This window comes from Prionailurus bengalensis, chromosome A2, assembly GCF_016509475.1.
Source record: "Prionailurus bengalensis isolate Pbe53 chromosome A2, Fcat_Pben_1.1_paternal_pri, whole genome shotgun sequence".
NCBI lineage: Eukaryota > Metazoa > Chordata > Mammalia > Carnivora > Felidae > Prionailurus > Prionailurus bengalensis.
The window spans coordinates 131,146,356-131,164,332 of record NC_057348.1 but is presented as its reverse complement, the minus strand read 5'-3'; the positions used below and the strand labels follow the sequence as shown (position 1 = coordinate 131,164,332).

Below are 17,977 nucleotides of genomic sequence, written 5' to 3'. Positions count from 1 at the left end.
TTTACTCTCCCCCCCCCCAGCTTTTTTGAGATATAATTGACACATAATATTATGTAAGTATCAGGTGTACAAGATCTTGACTTCATATGTTTATAGATTGCAAATGATTACCACTACCAAATCAACTACCATTTCCATCCCATTACATAGTGACCATTTCTTCTTTGTGAAGAGAACATTTATCATCTTTTCTCTTAGCAATTTTACTTTACTCCTTTCTGTGTTTTCCAATTATCCTTCAGTGTACATATTTACTTTTAAAAAGGACCTTAAAATTCATTTGCTACTAGTAGCAGGGAGGAGAGTTTTTTATTCCTTAAGGACAATTCAGAACAAATGAAATTTAATGCCCTCTTCACTATGGTTGTAACTTCTAAATATTTCCACCTCTTTTTGCCTCCTATATATGTTAAATTATGGAAAGAGCCAAAACAGTGTGTCATTTAAAGCTTCCCTTTCTTCCCAAATGAAAACACTTCAGATAAGACCACCATATCCTCAAGTTATTAGGCATGTGTGTGTAATTTCATAATTATAATTAGTTATTTTGAAGTTCACCTGTATTTGATCTGCCTCTTCACTGTGCAGGTAGGGACACACCTTCCATCTTTATATTCCACCAATCTTCTCCGTTCATTTACTCCCTTCCTGTTCTTCCTATGTTCTGGAGAATGTGTACAATGCTTTGCTCTTCAGGGTCTTCGTTATTCAGTCAAAAAGTTTTTGCAACAATTTATGAGAAACATCATGTAACCAACAACTTCAGTTCAGGGGTACCCTACAGCCTAACACAATCCAATAAGAGCTCTCAGCCTGTTGAGCAGCAGCCTCAGTACCACCTCGAGAACGAATACAGTCTACCACTCCCTGGAGAGCAGCATTTCACCTTTCTGGGACAGAGATCAGCAACCACACTCCCTATGAAGGTATAGGTTGCCAACCCCACTTAGGCACACTCCCCACAGACTTACCCACCCACTTAAAGGACAGGAGAACACCCAAGCCGGTTTTAAAAGCACTCAGTTCTGATGCAAATTAAATCAGGGCAGGCTTCCTGTGACACCTGGGGTCCCCACATAAGTTCTTGAGGGCATGTGCTGTGGGTTCTCCATCTTTCTTTCCCTTTACCCTATTATTTTCTATTGATTTTCTTGGGCCTCTCCTTTCCTTATTTTCTATTTCCTTCGCCCAGCTCTGGCACTAGAGGCATTAACTACTGCCGGCCCGTGAATTAAGTCACCACTTGGTAGACTTCTCGTGCCAATGAAAGCATCTCTGCTTGGGTCCCTCGAAATGTAAAATTCCTGGGCGGTCGAGTCATCTCAAAAGCACTTCCCAGAGCCAAAGACAATCTACAAGCGACAAAGTACAGCAGGGGTTCAGGTAGAGGACCCTAACCGCTTCTCGCTAGAACGCAATTCACTTGTGATGAACAGCTGGAAGACGTGAGAAGGCTGGGCAGCAGAACGTAGCCCAAACTACAACTCAGACGCGCAAGCGCGTGGCTGAGAGCGCCTGCGCACAGAGCCCGGCGAGGGGCGGGGAGCAGAGAGGGGCTTTTGGGTCCAGCGCTCCCACTGCTTCGGCTTCCCTTAGCCCACAAGCCCTGCCTCCTCCAGCTGCTTGCGGTCCCAAACAACCGGGTGCGCCGCCAGCGCTCTCCGTCAATTGGCCCTTGGCTTTTTCCGTTTCCGCCCAGCCCTCCAGAGTCCACCAATCAGCTTGTGCGTTTGGGTAAGGGGCCACCTCCGAGGCCGACGCTTCGGTTCCTCTGCCTCCTCCGGCTGCTGCCTCCGCTGCTGCCTCCTCCTTCCCCACCTCCTCCGTCAGGCGGGCGTCTGCGGGGGCCCGAGGGGCGGCGGCGGCAGCGGCGGCAGCGACATGGAGCCGGAGGCCGGCGACCGAAGCAGTGCTGGCAGGCACAGGGCCGGGCCCCCGAGCACTCCGCCGCCCCGGGAGCAGGAGCGGAAGCTGGAGCAAGAGAAGCTCTCCGGGGTGGTGAAGAGCGTCCACCGGCGGCTTCGCAAGAAGTACCGGGAAGGTAAACAGCGAGCTTGAGCGAGGGGGGAGGGGAGGCCTCATCGCCCCCAGCCCCTTGTCACCTATCCCCTCCTCCAAGGGGCCACCATTACAACCTGAAGGAGCCGCACGTCAGCCCCTGCCAGTGCAGCTCTCCCAGGCCCGGACGCCCCCTTCTCGGTCGAGTCTTCAGTGGCGTCTGGCGCGCTTCTCCCGCCCCTTTTTCTTTTAGGGCCCTTCAGGAGAGTTCCAGGGCTGTGCAGGAACTGAATCCCCACCCCTTCCAATCCCTTGCCCCCAGTCGGGGTGCTGAGGTTGTTGTCATTACACACAGAGACGCGCACACCCCCAGGAGAGGTGGCCGCTAGGCACGAGAGAGGTGAAGGTAAAACACGAAGGCAGGTAAAATCTGTTTGTGAAGACAGATTGAAAGAAGCCTGAGTTGCCACTCGCACCCTCGCGCTTAACCAGCCCGTTCGATTTGCTGCCCTCAAAGACCCCTCTCTTGTGGGTTTAGCCAGGCGGTGAGGGAGCTTCCTCGCATTGGTTTCCAGGGCTGCGAAGTCAGCAGGCCTTTCTAGCTGACTGGACTTCGCCTTGTTAGAAGGGGGAGGGGCGCCATCCATCCCCTTCAACCCCCGCCCCCCGCTCCCGCCATTCTTCAAAAGCTTGATCTTAGTGTTTTTTTTCGGCGAGGTAGGAAGAGATCTGGGACAGGTTCTCAAAATACTATTTGGCTTTGAATAGTCTATGTAACCGCCAAGCCTCCTAAGGACACAGATGCCAGTGAAGCTGGCCATCGCTGGGGACCTAGCCCTATGGAAGATCTTAAGCAGAAGAAGCCTTTAATAGCTCTTGCTTCTGCCTGAGGGGTGTTTACAGTTGGAGTGTACGGTTAGCCTTGGTGTTTTTAAATACAGGCTTTTTTACAGAGCTGTTTTATAAGATCGGCATTGAAAATTCTGGTTTTTCGCACGCTCAGGAGAAATTTCTTCTCAGTATCAAAATGAGGGATAAGCTACTTGCCCTCACTTTAGGTGAATTGCAAACTGGAAAACCTGCAGTCTTCTGGTGTTTTATACTTCTTTAAATTTAGGATTAGACGCAAAATTATGACAGCGAAGGAACTGGCATGTAACATCATGTTACTTTTGATTTACAAACACCTTTCAGTTACTCGAGAAGATTAAAAAGTGTCTTTTGTACCTCTGGATGTGGTTAATGTGTTTCATTTTTCAAACTTTAAATTCAAAGTTTTCCTCCCTTGGCAACTCAAGCCTAGCTTTTAAAATAACTGCTTGAATAGTCATCCTCAAAGATGGCCTATAGTTATTGTTCAGTAGCTAGCAATAGAAAGAGATTTATCAGACAGAGTTAAGATGTTGAAATTTGTTTTTTAAAAGAATGTTTTAACCCCCAACCCACAATTTATTCAATAAAATGAGTAGTTGTCATGGCAACCATTGCATCATTCTTGATTTTCAGAGAATGCACTTACATAATGGCATTCACTGTAGATTGGAAAAATCCACTGGAGAAATGAAATAAATGGACACACTTTTATCATGCTATTTTGTATGACTTTCAGCAAATACGTCTTTTTAAAGAAAAAATGACTAGCATATAATTGTTTCCATTTTTACCTTTTTATAATATTCATTTATTCATAAATGAATAGGTTTCACTTAAATCAATACACTACTAGTTTGTCATCATGTCTTTAAGTGCTGTTTATACTTGATTAGTTCCCACATGTTGAAACATGTCTTTAAACATGAATATTAACCAAGGGAATATTTGTTCATAATGAGAATTGGTAGTTGGGAGTTACCAGAGCTAGAATAGATACATGTAGTTCATAAATGAATGATCTAGTATGCTTCTGGGCAGGTGAAGCCCTGATGGGCTGTAGATATTTGAGTGATACTGTTCTTTTAGCATTTTAATGCCCTGAATTCCATCAGTGATCCAGAATTCTCTAGGCTTTATTCCATTGATACACAAAGGCCCATCAGTGAACTAGCAAAGTAAAAGATCCTAATGAGCATGCCCTTTCTTCTTTAATTTCTGACATGTAGGTCAAATCTTAGTTGTGATAGAACAAAAATCTGTGAAAACGCCATCTGTGGGAAAGTCTAATTATGCACATAATCCCAAGGAAATAATTTTTAGTGTTTGCCTTTGAGGTTTTTAGTATTGTTACAACACTGGTGGTCCACAGTCTGTAAACATATTTTGCAAGTTCATCTGCAAGTCACCTGTGGTAATGAAATAATAAATAGCGCTTAGGTGCTAGGTTAGGTTACAAAGGCTTATTTAATCAGTAACTGTAATACCAATAACTATGGAAACTATACTCCTTTTATAACAATATTCCTATCAGAAAATGGAGTGATAATTCCAGCTTAGAATATTGGAATGTTAGACTAGAAGACACCTTAGCATTTATCATGGATTCCCAAATATGACTGATCAGTAGATTCATCGGGGGTGCCTTTTGGAAAATTCCTGTCTTCATCTTGGATATATAGTTTCACAGTCCTTATCACTGAGGCCTGGAAATTTGTCAGCCAGATTTTGGAGTGGTGATTTAAACTAGTTCCTTCCTTTTACACTTGAGTGTGCCAAATCCCAAAAATATTAAAACAACTTGCTTGAAGTTTGGATAGTTCATCATTAGTACTGTACATATTTTATAGGAATAATAGTTTTTTCTTCCCAGTTGCACACCTAACGGTGACCCCAGATGTTGGTGGAATGGGAGAGAAAATGGAAAGCAGGAAGCAGCCCTAGAATTTGTGTTGGGTAAAAAAGATGTAAATTGATGATAATGGAGTAATCCATGGGATGGGTATGATTAGCTGAGTTGGAACTACATGATGTATGGGGCTTTAGGGGGAGAGATGTCAGGGAAGAAAATAAGTGGGGGTAGAATGAAGAAGGAGGCAAAACATTCACAGTAAGGACAGGAGTGAGCACTGGATAACAAGTGTAGGGTTGGATAATGTAGTTTTCACTTCCCTTATATCTGATACTCGAATTGAAAATGAAGCAGGAATAACAATGAAAGTAAGATTTTCCTGCTGTGGTAGAAAAAGATTTCTCTCCATCCTTCCCAATCCATTTATCTACCTGATGCCTGTTGATGGGGATGAGCAGGCTTGGGGTTTGAGGGGTAGTGGATAAAATGATAGAGACTAGCAGGTGGATTTAGTGTACTCTTTCTTTTACCGCTTTTCCCTCTCTACTCCATTTACTGCTTGTCCTTGGTCACCACTTAGAGATCCTTTGCAGTTTTTTACACATTGAGAATTGGAGATAATTGTCAGTGTTCTAGGCCATGCTGATGTCTTAAGTAGTTACCAAGAGGAAATGTTAGGGAAATGTCCAGTAGTGGTGATGAGAAGGGGTGTTTCTGGTCTCAGCCTTAGAGATAGGGACAGTCTTTTAGACTGAGTTTATATAAATGGAAACATGCTTGCAGATATAGGTGTTTTCTGTCTTTGCTGTACAGAATTTTAAAAATTGACATCCATGTAAACTAGAAATATTTTAAATGTATCATAACAGTTGTAGACAGCTTCTTAATGAGAAACAACTAGTTTTGCTTTCCAAACAGGGACTTCATTGTTAAATCAGATGTGCCTGGTGAGTACATACCTAATTGAGAAGTGAAGTAGAAGCATGTATATTTTCAGTTGTCTTTGTATTTTTTTTTTCCATAATCCTGTTCTTACGATGATTATTATTATGCTTGGCATCTTTTTCCAAACTTAAGGTATTTTTGTAAACATTCTGAGAGAATGCAGTTGTTAGAAATAAAAGTGTCATTTCCGTTCCATTTAGTTTTGATTTTTTAACCCATCTGTGAATGCTTTTAGCAAATTTCATCAATTTATTCACTCTCTGAATTTACTTATTCTTTATGCCAAAACAAGTTAAATAGTTAATTACATAAACCCCATGAGGCTTACAAGTCAATCAGAGAAAAGTAAAAATACATATTAACCTGTTAACAGTGGTATTCTCAAGGTCATGGGGTTATGGATGATCTTTATTATAGTTTCCTATATTTAAAAAAATCAGTGTTGGGGCGCCTGGGTGGCGCAGTCGGTTAAGCATCCGACTTCAGCCAGGTCACGATCTCGCGGTCCGTGAGTTCGAGCCCCGCGTCAGGCTCTGGGCTGATGGCTCGGAGCCTGGAGCCTGCTTCCGATTCTGTGTCTCCCTCTCTCTCTGCCCCTCCCCCGTTCATGCTCTGTCTCTCTCTGTCCCAAAAATAAATAAACGTTGAAAAAAAAAATTTAAAAAAAAAAAAATCAGTGTTATTAGTAGCAATGATGATATTATAAAACTAGTTAAAACAAGACAGATTCTTACTGACACTGAAACAGAAAAGAACACAGATAAGGTTCTGTCGACTAAGTCCAGAAAAAATTTGTTTCAAAGATCGATAGAGCGCCTGGGTGGCTCAGTCGGTTAAGCGTCCGACTTGGGCTCAGGTCATGATATAGCGGTCCGCGAGTTTGAGCCCCGTGTCGGGCTCTGGGCTGATGGCTCAGAGCCTGGAGCCTGCTTCTGATTCTGTGTCTCCCTCTCTCTCTGACCCTCCCCGGTTCATGCTCTGTCTCTCTCTGTCTCAAAATTAAATAAACGTTATTAACAAAGATTAACAGTTGTGAGCAGCATATTAAGAGTGAACAGCTAAATTGTCTAAATAACATGTTTAATTCTTATTGATTACTCAAATTCTTCATAGTTGGAGACAAAGGGTAAGCTGGAATAACAGTTTACAATAGGCTGAAAAGTACATTTGTGATTGTTATTCTTTAGCAAACCCCTCAAACGAGAGAATTGGCACGGAGGAAAAAAACCTTTGAATTAGAAATAATTTTAAACTAACACTAAAAGGTCTAAAAATGAAAGAATGAATGTAATGTTAGTGTTTTTCCTGAAACAAAGTTTTGAAATTGTTTTTAAAATTGGGATAATAGACTTTTTAATGGAAATTTCCTAATTTTTTTTCTTCTATGGCCTTCAACATTTTTTTAAAATACTGACCAACTCCTTAACCCCAAGAAACTTTGAACAGATTTTCTTTGTTTTACTTTTTTTAAGTGACGTTTTACTCTATTTTCTTTACATTTTTTTTCAGTCTCTCATTCTGATATAGAATTAGAAAGTGCTGCTTTGTGATAGGATCTTTGTTCAGTCAGCAAAATAAGGTGAAGACTGTCCACAGAAGGGCTTGTTAACTTTGTCCTAGGAGAGTTTGAACTGCCATTCTAGCAGGGAGAAAAAAATGAAAAGAGTTTAATGAGTAGTAACACTAAAAGATTAAGAGACTATTGACTGATAAACAGTTCACTGAGATGCACATAGTAGATTAGCTATTTAGTTTTGTTATTTTTATTCATCTTTGTAGTAAGGTATGTTTTTAGGGGTTTTGTTTTTGTTTTGTTTTGTTTTTTTACATTTCAAAAGGTACAGTAAAAATTAAGTAGGTCCTTTTGGTTGGTGTAGATCCTTTTGATTGTTTTGTGGAAAAAAACTACAATAACATATGCAGTGGATCTTAGCCTTGGTTCTGCATTGGTATCATCTGTGGAACTTCGTGGAACATAGGCATCTGTATTATTTAAAAGCTCCATAGGTTATATCATGGACAGAGCAGTGAAGGAATGCTGATCTAAAGTATAAAGTACTATAGATTAGAGTAGGAAGGAATCTGGGAAGAAAGGACTTCACCTAGGAGACTCTTAAACTAATCTGATTTAGAGTTACTAATAGCATAAATAAAAACAGTAATCATGAAAACAGAGAAAGTTATATCAACTTTTTGAAGGTCTGAGTGAGCAGTTTTAGTGAAAGTAAAAGGGAAGAGTCAGAGATGATGTCAAGGTTTGTTGTTTGGGAAAATATAAGTACCCATTTTCATCCATTTTAGAAATGTATGTATGTTGGGATGGGGGCAGAGAGAACAGAGTAGACAGGCAAGTTGAGAGAGATGGTGTAAGGGTTTAGTTTGGAATATATCCTTTGCAAGTGTAGGATTGGAAGCCCTCTTTGTGGAAATTGAAGTTTGAGGGCAGATGAACTGCCCAGCAGAGTGATGATAATTTATAAGTGAGGACAGATCTTAAAAAACAACCAGGTGTGTCCAATTTTATGTAAGTAAATGCTCCTCTTTCTACCTTAAGCTCCAATACCACAGTTGTGCTTGCCTTTATTGTATTTGTCACTTATCAGTTCACTAACCTGTCTTTCCATTAAACTTCGTTCTTTGAGTAGGACTCTGCCTTTTGTCTTTGCATCCCAAGCACCCTGCCTTATAAATTTAAGACACACTCAAAAAGAAAGAAGCTAATATAGATATTTCCAGATAGTTGAGTTCAATCTTTTATATTCATTCATATTTTTAAATTGTAAATTTTGGGTACAATTTTTTGTAATGAATTTATTGTCTTATCTTCTTATATTAAGTAGTTAGATTAATTTTACCCTTTTAGGGGTGCCTGGGTGGCACAGTCAGTTAAGCGTCCAAGGCTCAGGTCATGATCTCACAGTTTGAGCCCTGCATCAGGCTCTACACTGGCAGTGCAGAGCCTGCTTGAGATTCTCTGTTCTCTCTCTGCCCCTTCCTCGTTCATGTGCGTTCTCACTTCCTCTCAATAGAAATGAGATTTTTGTTTAAAAAATTGTTCAGACTATCATTATGAACATCATATTTTTCTATAAGTCAAACTGGAGATAGCAGAGAATATAGATATTGTAAAGGGCCTTGCCCTTAACATTTGTTATTTGTTGCATCAACTTGCCTTATTTTACTATATGCTGTGAATTCTTTTTCTCTTCTTATTTGCTACTCTCCTTTCCCTACCCACTGATTCCCACATACCAGTGTTAACCAGAGATTAAGAAAAAAAGTTTTGCCCACAGAATTATGAGAACTAATAAGGATATTTTAATGTGTGTCTGTTTGTGTTAGTATTAGAAGATGGTAATAATTTTGTGTATTAGTGTATATTTACTTATATACTCTAACTTCATAGTTAAAAACTTTGCAACCCCAGTACCAATCTCATAAATTCTGGGGGTGAAATTTGTACAAGTTGCAAAATCCAAACATCTGAGAACCACTGATAGACAGCACTAATTTATTGTGCTTTAAGTGTAGGTATATTGATGCCTATTGCAAGAGTTATTTTAGAATAGATGGCTAATCACCATACCTTTAAAGGGGCATCTGAGTACACCCTGTTCTCATTTATACATAAATTCCTCTAATTAATACAGAAATTCCTAGTCTCGTTTATACAGAAATTAGTTCTCAGAAGGTTGTTCATAAGTCCTTTGTTTACACTAAATAAGTAAACTCTGTAATTGTACCCATACCAGTAAAGTTGTTTTACAAGGAAATAGTAGATGTTGATTCCATTGATTCTGACTCTTCTTAATTCTTTTCATCTCGTGTGTGGGGATGTATTGAAAGAGTTTTACATTTTGAATGAACTACTTTTATCATAAATATGTTTATAAAAAGAGAGTGCCCCAAACACAGGATACACTGTTGACTAAATTGTATTTTTAGGTACTGAGTTTTATCCATGCAATATTTTGTTTTTTAATGAAATTTGACTCTTCAGGTTTCCCCAAGCCTTGCTGACCTGTATATTATTTCACCAGACATTTGAGTTTACAGTCTTGCACAGACCTGTGGTTTTGAGCCATCGCTGTACAGTGACTTTGCTTGGGGAGCATTAAAATACATGACCAGTTCCCACTCCAGGTCATTTAAATTAAACTTCTGGTTGATTCCAGTGTGCAGCCAGAGTTGAAACCACTGCCAGAAATCTAACAATGCGGTTGTAGAGACTAAGTAACTGCATTTGACTGACAGAAGACCATTTGTTTGTGGCAAGTAGAGTCAGTGTACTTTGCTCTGGTGTCAAAGCTTTGTTCATATCTGTGAAAGTTCATAAATCAAAAATTTGTAAAGAGAGGCAAGGCGGTATGGTGGTTATAAGCATAGCTTTTGGCACTTGACTGCTAGGTTTGACGTATACCCTTGAGAAGTTTACTTAATCTCTCTGTACCTCAGTTTCCTTATCTCGTAGAGTAAAATATCTTCCTCAATGGGTTGGTATTAGAATTAAATGAGTTAATATTTGTAAAGTACTTAAAACAGTCTGTGCAACATAGGAAGCATTAAATGTGTTAAATACATCATTTAAGAAATATTAGAGGTGTATCATTAGCTACACTGCCTGGGTGCATTTAACAGCCATAACATTGAAGATTGGCTGGTTCCTGGAATTTCTACCTAGATTGCTCTGTAGTCTCTTGTTCAGTCAGAATGGCTGTAAAAACAAAGGTTTTTTTTGGCCCCCTTGCTTCTTATATTTCTATTTTTATGTGAAAAAAATAAAAATCATTTCCCTTAACAGAGAAATGACTAGTCATAGCATATTGGGTGTAAGATGCAGGTTTTCAGGTGGTTCCTGTGTTTGAATCTCAAGAACTGCTTCAACACCACACACTGTGGATGTTTTGTTCCACTTTGGGTGTGTCAGTATATCAGGTGCTCAAGAATGCTGAGAAGCTCCTTTAACTCTATTTGTGAAACAGTCTGGTCCTAAACACTTTGTTAGCCTTAGAATGGCCGTTGAACTTGTTTCCATTTGGTCATGACTTTATCTGTTTACCTCATGTTAGAGGAAATGATCTTGAAAGGTTCTTCCAACATGAATTTGGTAATCTGATCATTTATAGGTAATGTGTCTTACTGCCCATATTTGGTAATATACCTAAGTAAAAATCAAATAAATTTTTAGTTCTGAATTTCTAAAAGTTCAAGATTAGTTTTGATACTCAAAGTAAATTGGTTTTGATTTTTTTAATGAATTTGATGGCCCTCAGGTTTAATAAAATACATTTTTTTAATTTTTCAACTTTTACTGTGTTCATGGCCCATAATTTTTTTAGATGAAACTTACTGAGGTACAATTTATGCACAATAAACTGCACACATTTGAAGTGTGTAATTCAGTGGATTTTGACAAATGTGTACACCTATGAAACATTACTGTAATCAACATTTAGGATGTTTTTGTTGTCTCCCAAATTTCCTCATGCTTCTTTGTAGTCACGTCTCTCTCTCTCTCTCTCTCTCTCTCTCTCTCTTCCAGGTCCACTGATCTTTTCTCACTGTAAATTTGTCTGCTTTTTTTTTTTTTTTTTTTTAGAGTTTTATGTACATGGAATCATGTGATGTCTTCTCTTTTGTATGCCATGTGAGAACCACAATAATGCAATGTGAATCTTTGGTATCATGGCTCACAAGGGTGAACCACTAAGAATAATGACAAGCTATTCTTGTTTTAAATTGGCCTCAGATTTATACCTAACTAAAGTTCTTCTGTGCTTCTTATCTTTTTAAAGTGAAGTTAGGAGTTATTGAGAAAATAATATTATTTCTAACGTAGTTGTAAATATCAGATGGTTGTGGCATGTAAAAATGCATTCACTTTAGCACCATCTAGTCATTTTTTTTCACATAAAAATAACTCATCTATTTAGTGTTGTTACCAGTAATTTCTCCTTGAGTTTAGGGCTTTGCCTTTTTTTAAAAAATGTTTTAATGCTTATTTATTTTTGAGAGAGAGAGAGAGAGTGAGCAGAAGAGGAACAGAGAGAGAGGGAGACACAGAATTCGAAGCAGGCTCCAGGCTTTGAGCTGTCAGCACAGAGCCCGACACGGGGCTCTAACCCACGAACTGTATGATCATGACCTAAGCTGAAGTCAGATGCTCAACCAACTGAGCCACCCGGGAACTTTTCCTAAAAAAGCTAGGACTTTTCCTAAAAGATAGATGGACTGTTATCAAAGAATTTAATGGAGTTGACTGCACTTCAAGCTGCAATTTTGCTTTAGACAATAGTGTAAAATATATATATATAAATAAATCATGTGTGTATGTATATATACATATATATGTATATATACGTATATACATATATACACACACATACACGTAGATCTATATCTGCTTAAAACAGTGGTTAAAATTTCTGGAAAATTGACTTTGAATCTATTGTTTTTCTAAGCCTTTTACAACTCTTATTTTTGAGAACGCTCTTTTGAAGTATTCAAATTGTACTTCTTTTTCATCACTACTATGTGTTGACAGTTGTCAACTGTAGTTTGAATTTTACTCTGTGCATAATTTAATTTGTAATTTTGGGGTTTCCTGTATCTTTTGAGCATGGTGAAAATTCAAACATTTTCTCTCCCATTAATGGGGCACCATGACTAACCTCGATAGTTTATATAAGTTCTAAATCAAAATGTCTTTTGAACTAATGAATTAATGTGCTATTAATTTTTTTCCTATTTAGTTGTTACTGGCTTCTCATAGGAAGTAGTAGCTTGTATTTTTCTTTAGTTGTGACATACAATGTTTGTGGAGGTGAATTTAGTCAATAATTAGGATATTGTCTTGATATTAGAACCAGTCTTCAAAATAACTTGGCTCACTGATTTCTATTATTGAACTTGGTTTGGCAACCTAAGTTGGCATCACTTGTGTTTTAAATTATTAATTAGTTTTTTTAAGTTTATTTATTTATTTTTGAGAGAACACACACACGCGCGCGCGCAGACACACACGTCCAGGTCGGGGAAGGGCAGAGAGAGGGAGGATCTGAAGCAGGCTATGGGCTGTCAGCACAGAGTGGGATGCAGGGCTCCAACTCAAGGAAACTGTGAGATCATGACTGAGCCCAAATCTGACGTTTAACTGACTGAGCCACCCAGCACCCTTATTAGTTAGTTTTTTAAAATTAATGTTTAAAAATTTTAAATATAAGGAGAATATAATAAATAGAAGTCATGTTAATATGAACTTTGTTCTAGAATCTTGTAAGACAAATTGATGACTTTATCTTTTAGATAAAGCAGAGTTTTTTTTTTTGTTTTTTTTTTTTTTAACGTTTATTTATTTTTGAGACAGAGAGAGACAGAGCATGAACGGGGGAGGGGCAGAGAGAGAGGGAGACACAGAATCGGAAGCAGGCTCCATAGCCCGACGCAGGGCTCGAACTCGTGGACCGCGAGATGCTTAACCAACTGAGCCACCCAGGCGCCCCTAGACAAAGCACAGTTTTAAGTTGATCTTTAAAACTATGTATTTGAACAAAAGATTACTGATTTCTTCTCTAAATTTATTATTTTAGTTTGACCATAAAATGTTCATTAACTATTAATTTCAAGTTAAACTGGAGGACATATATATATTTTTAATTGTGCTTTCTAAAAATAATTTTTGATTTCTCTGTATTTGGGCAAAATGAAATGTATATATTTATTGTAGATTTACCTCTCCTTCACTCTCTTCCTTTTTTTTAAAGATACATTCACATTTTCGTAGGATGTCTGTAACAAGTAGGCAAAAAAATAGATATTAATCACAGTGATTTTGAGTCATCACAAATGCCAATATTATTGTAAAATCATTATAAGATTAATTATTAGGGGTGCCTGGGTGGCTCGGTAGGTTGAGGGCTGGACTCTCGGGATTGGCTCAGGTCATGATCTCGTGGTTTCATGAGTTCGAGCACTGTGTTGGGGTCTTTGCTGACAGTGTGGAATCTGGGATTCTCTCCCTTTCTCTCTCTGCCCCTCCCCTGCTCACGTTGTCCCTGTCTCTCTCAAAAATAAATAAATAAATTTAAAATAAAGAGAAATTGATGGGATGAGCGCTGGGTGTTGTATGTAAGCCAATTTGACAATAAATTATATTAAAAAACAAAAAATTTAAAAAAGACTATTAATTCATTGAGAGCTCTGATTGAGCTTAAATACTTAAGCATTTCTGGTTCTGTTGACTGGATCTTTGATGTAGACCTCAGGAAGTTCGTAGTTCCTGATTTGCCTTTTGGTAATGAAAAAATATTATTCTTTTAAATAAGATAGTCTTTTAAATATTGGTTGACCTAATAACTAAATGATAACCAAAAATTCTTAGAATCAAGTTTTAACATGTTTTTTATGTATGCAATTTGACCAAGTTAGCAGAAGAGTTCTGAATATGTATACTGGGCACTGGTCACCCTTAATTGGTTTTGGCTTTTAGGATCCAAATCATAAATTATTTTGAAAATATTTTGCTTAAAGGAAAAATACCATTATTTTAATATTCTAAAAACAAAGAATGGGCTATTATGAAAAAAAAACTAAATTTACCCATTCTATTTTTGTTTGATGACTTTATTTAAACAGTACTTTAATAAGCTTTCAAGGGTATTCTAGAAAGTAGAATTTTCTCATAACTGGAGGCTATGTTTTTGTTCAACTTTGCAACCACCATTTAACATAGTGTATTCCTAATAGACAGGGTTTTATACATTCTTGTTGAATAAATACATGATTTAAAAGTTCTGGGTCCAGGATACCTTACATAGGATATGGGGAACACAGCACATTCTTATCTTAGAGCATCTTGTTACATATCTTCTTTCCTTTCTTTGATGCCTGTGCTAGCTCATTAGCTTTGTTATTCTGGGTAGCATTTGGAATAGGTTTTGTTTTGTTTTGTTTTGTTTTGTTTTGTTTTCCAGCAAATCCAATGAAAGAATGAAGAATATAGAATATATACAATTGTGTTGTTTAATCTCAGTTATATATAAGTGTACTACTACACTTTACTAAACACACATCTGTTTGAGTATCAGCATACTTGGGGAGAGTTTAGAGACTTAAATGTTAATGAAGACATCAAATTGAAAGTTTTCTGCAGACAGTTTGAGTTCAGTAGGCTTGCAGACAAAATTTGAATCCTTCCTCTAAACTTCATTGGAGCAGATAGTAAGGTTTAAAATTCTACAAGAAATTGATAATATTGGAACAAAATTTTGTTAAATGTGCAAAACTACAGGTCTTCTTAAAAGCTGAAGGGCAGTAGGTTTCTGTGTATAAACAGTTATCTTTGCATCTCATAGCTAATAAAATAATTGTAAAGTAAATTGAATTTCACAGTGTACAGTGACATAGATTTGTAGTAGATGCCTTTGGTGTCCCATATACCTTACCTTGGTCTTCAGCTGTTGTGGGCAAACCCTGTGAGCTCACAGGAACCCAGCCCTTACAAAGTCCCACTTTAAATGAGTGCTGCTTTCTTTTCTGCTCTGCACCTTTCTCCAACACTGCTGGAACCCATTAAGGGTATCCCCTTATTCAGTGCCTAAAGGAAAACTAAAAGTGCAGGTTCTTAACAACTCTCAGTTAATTGGGGATTGTAGCTGATGCATAAAACATCCTTGCCTCCTGTCTTTTAGGTGCCCAGTTCCAGAGGCTTTCTGTATGCTTCTCTTATCCCTAGGAGCAAACTCAATAATGCCCTCTGTATTACCACTTTTTCCTTCCTAGGTTTATTCTCCCTATTCCCTCCACTCCTGTTTCCTAGGATTCTCTCCCAAATAAACTGCTTTCCCAAAAACCCAGGTCTTTTCCCTACAATGTATCTTCTGTAGAATCTAAACTGAAAAGTTGTACAGAAAGGAAATCTGGGGGCACCTGGGTGGCTCATTGAGCGTCCAATTTTGGCTTGGGTCGTGATTCGCGGTTTGCAGTTTGTGAGTTCGAGCCCTGCGACGGGCTCTGTGCTGACAGCTCAGAGCCTGGAGCCTGTCTTGGGATTCTGTGTCTCCCTCTCTCTCTCTGCCCCTCCCCTGCTTGCGCTGTCTCTCTCACTTTTTCTCAAAAATAAATTTAAAAATCTTTAAAAATTTAAATTAAAAGGTATCATTAAATGGGGTGCCTGGGTGGCTCAGTCGGTTAAGCGTCTGACTTGGGCTCAGGTCATGATCTCACAGTTCATGGGTTTGAGCCCCGTGTCAGGCTCTGTGCTGACAGCTCAGAGCCTGGAGCCTGCTTCAGATTCTGTGTCTCCCTCTGTCTCTCTGCCCCTCTGCCCCTCCCCTGCTCATGTTCTGTCCCCCCCCCCCCGAAATAAATAAACAGCAAAAAAAGTTTTTTTAATGTATCATTAATCAAAATATTTGTTTTAAAGGCTTTACTTCCTGTAGTTCTATTTAGAGAGTTGGTAAATAACTACATCTGAAAGATGTTGCTAATACTGAGAAGTTTTTCTTTGAGAATTTGGGAAATAAATCTGCATGCTTGTTTTTAGTGGACAGTTATTGCCAATCTACTATATAACAAATTGAAAGCTCTCATCACCTCACAAATATTACCAATTAATGAAAATATTGTTCTATAAGAACATAACCCCCAAGAAGAGAACTTTTCATTCCTTTGGGGTTTACAGTTGGTATTCAGACCTAGAAGGAGACTGTGATATATACACCTTTTTAACAGTGTGTGTGAGGGCATGTTTGTACCTTTCTTTCTATTTCTTAATTTGGTCAAACTAGAGGGCTAATAGTTTGATTTTCAACTCAGTCCTTGTTGGACTGTGCTTAAAATAAAGTGTTTCAAATTTTTACTAAGTCTTGATATATTTAAACTTATAATTATTTTTTCTTTGTTAAAAAAAAACACTTCTTGGGGCGCCTGGGTGGCGCAGTCGGTTAAGCGTCCGACTTCAGCCAGGTCACGATCTCGCGGTCCGGGAGTTCGAGCCCCGCGTCGGGCTCTGGGCTTATGGCTCAGAGCCTGGAGCCTGTTTCCGATTCTGTGTCTCCCTCTCTCTCTGCCTCTCCCCCATTCATGCTCTGTCTCTCTCTGTCCCCAAAATAAATAAACGTTGAAAAAAAAAATTAAAAAAAAAAAAAACACTTCTTAAATACTAGAATCTCATAGTCTCACCTCTGGAGAGAATTTGGGTAGAATGATTATCTTCAAATTTGGTTGTTTTATTTATATTTTTCAGCCTATTCTGCCAAACAATTGCCTACATTTGAACATGAAGCAAGAGAACCTAAATCTTACCACTAAGGACATTGAGTGAAGCTACTTTGATAATTTTTGTTTACTCTTTTACCCTTACAATTATGTTAATGTCATCTATTTGGCATAGCATCCTCCTACCATTCTTTATTGGAACTCATATTGCTGTTTCAGATTTCATATTAAAAGTGAGAACTTATTTAATGTTTTTAAAACGATAGTAGCAAGGGGTGCTTAGATGGCTCAAGTAGGTTAAGCATCCAACTCTTGATTTTGACTCAGGTCATGATATCACAGTTGTGAAATCGAGTCCCACCTCTGCTTGCTGTCTTTCTCTCTCTCAAAAAACAAAACACAAACAAAAAAAACCCCATAGTAGCCAGAAGTAATATCGTGGCTCAGTAATATACTCAACTTATGAGGTGCCTGGGTGGTTCAGTCGGCCAAGCATCCATCTCTTGGTTTTGGCTCAGGTCACAATCTCACAGTTTGTGAGTTCAAGCTCCACATCGGGCTCTGTGCTGACAGCATGGAGCCTGCTTGGGATTCTCTCCCTCTCTCTCTCTGCCCCTCCCCTGCTCATGCTTGCTCTCGCTCTCTCTCAAAATAAATAAATAAACTTAAAATATATATATATAGTCAGCTTATAATGTTTATTCAGAACATTTTGTAAAGGCTTAAAACTTCAGAGAGGCTTCTAAGGTAGTTTCTCTAGCAACATTTTTGCCCTATAATTATAATTTTTTAAAATACAATATGCCTAGAACACATCCAAGTGAAGAAATAAAAATATTTATCTTGCTTGGTAATTTATGGTGCCATCTCACCTATCAGCCCTTTTTTTATTGATTGATTTGCTTATTTTTGAGAGAGAGAGAAAGAGACAGAGTATGAATGAGGGAGGTGAAGAGAAAGAGGAAGACACAGAATCCAAAGCAGTCTCAGGTTCTGAGCTGTCCGCACAGAGCCTGACGCAGGGCTTGAACCCACGAGCTGTTAGATTATGACCTGAGTTTAACTCGGCCCAACCGACTGAGCCACCCAGGCACC

At 38.6% G+C, this 17,977-nt stretch overlaps 1 protein-coding gene across 1 annotated transcript in view; it reads left to right on the top strand.

Moving 5' to 3' along the window:
• The first annotated feature begins 1,720 nt into the window (after nucleotides 1-1,720).
• The window catches only part of BMT2 (base methyltransferase of 25S rRNA 2 homolog), an 87,820-nt gene continuing 71,563 nt past the window's right edge, over nucleotides 1,721-17,977 (top strand). The window contains exon 1 of the mRNA XM_043589299.1: nucleotides 1,721-2,041. Coding sequence (XP_043445234.1) covers nucleotides 1,882-2,041 — 160 coding nt within the window. The 5' untranslated portion in view covers nucleotides 1,721-1,881. The remainder of the gene's footprint in view (nucleotides 2,042-17,977) is intronic.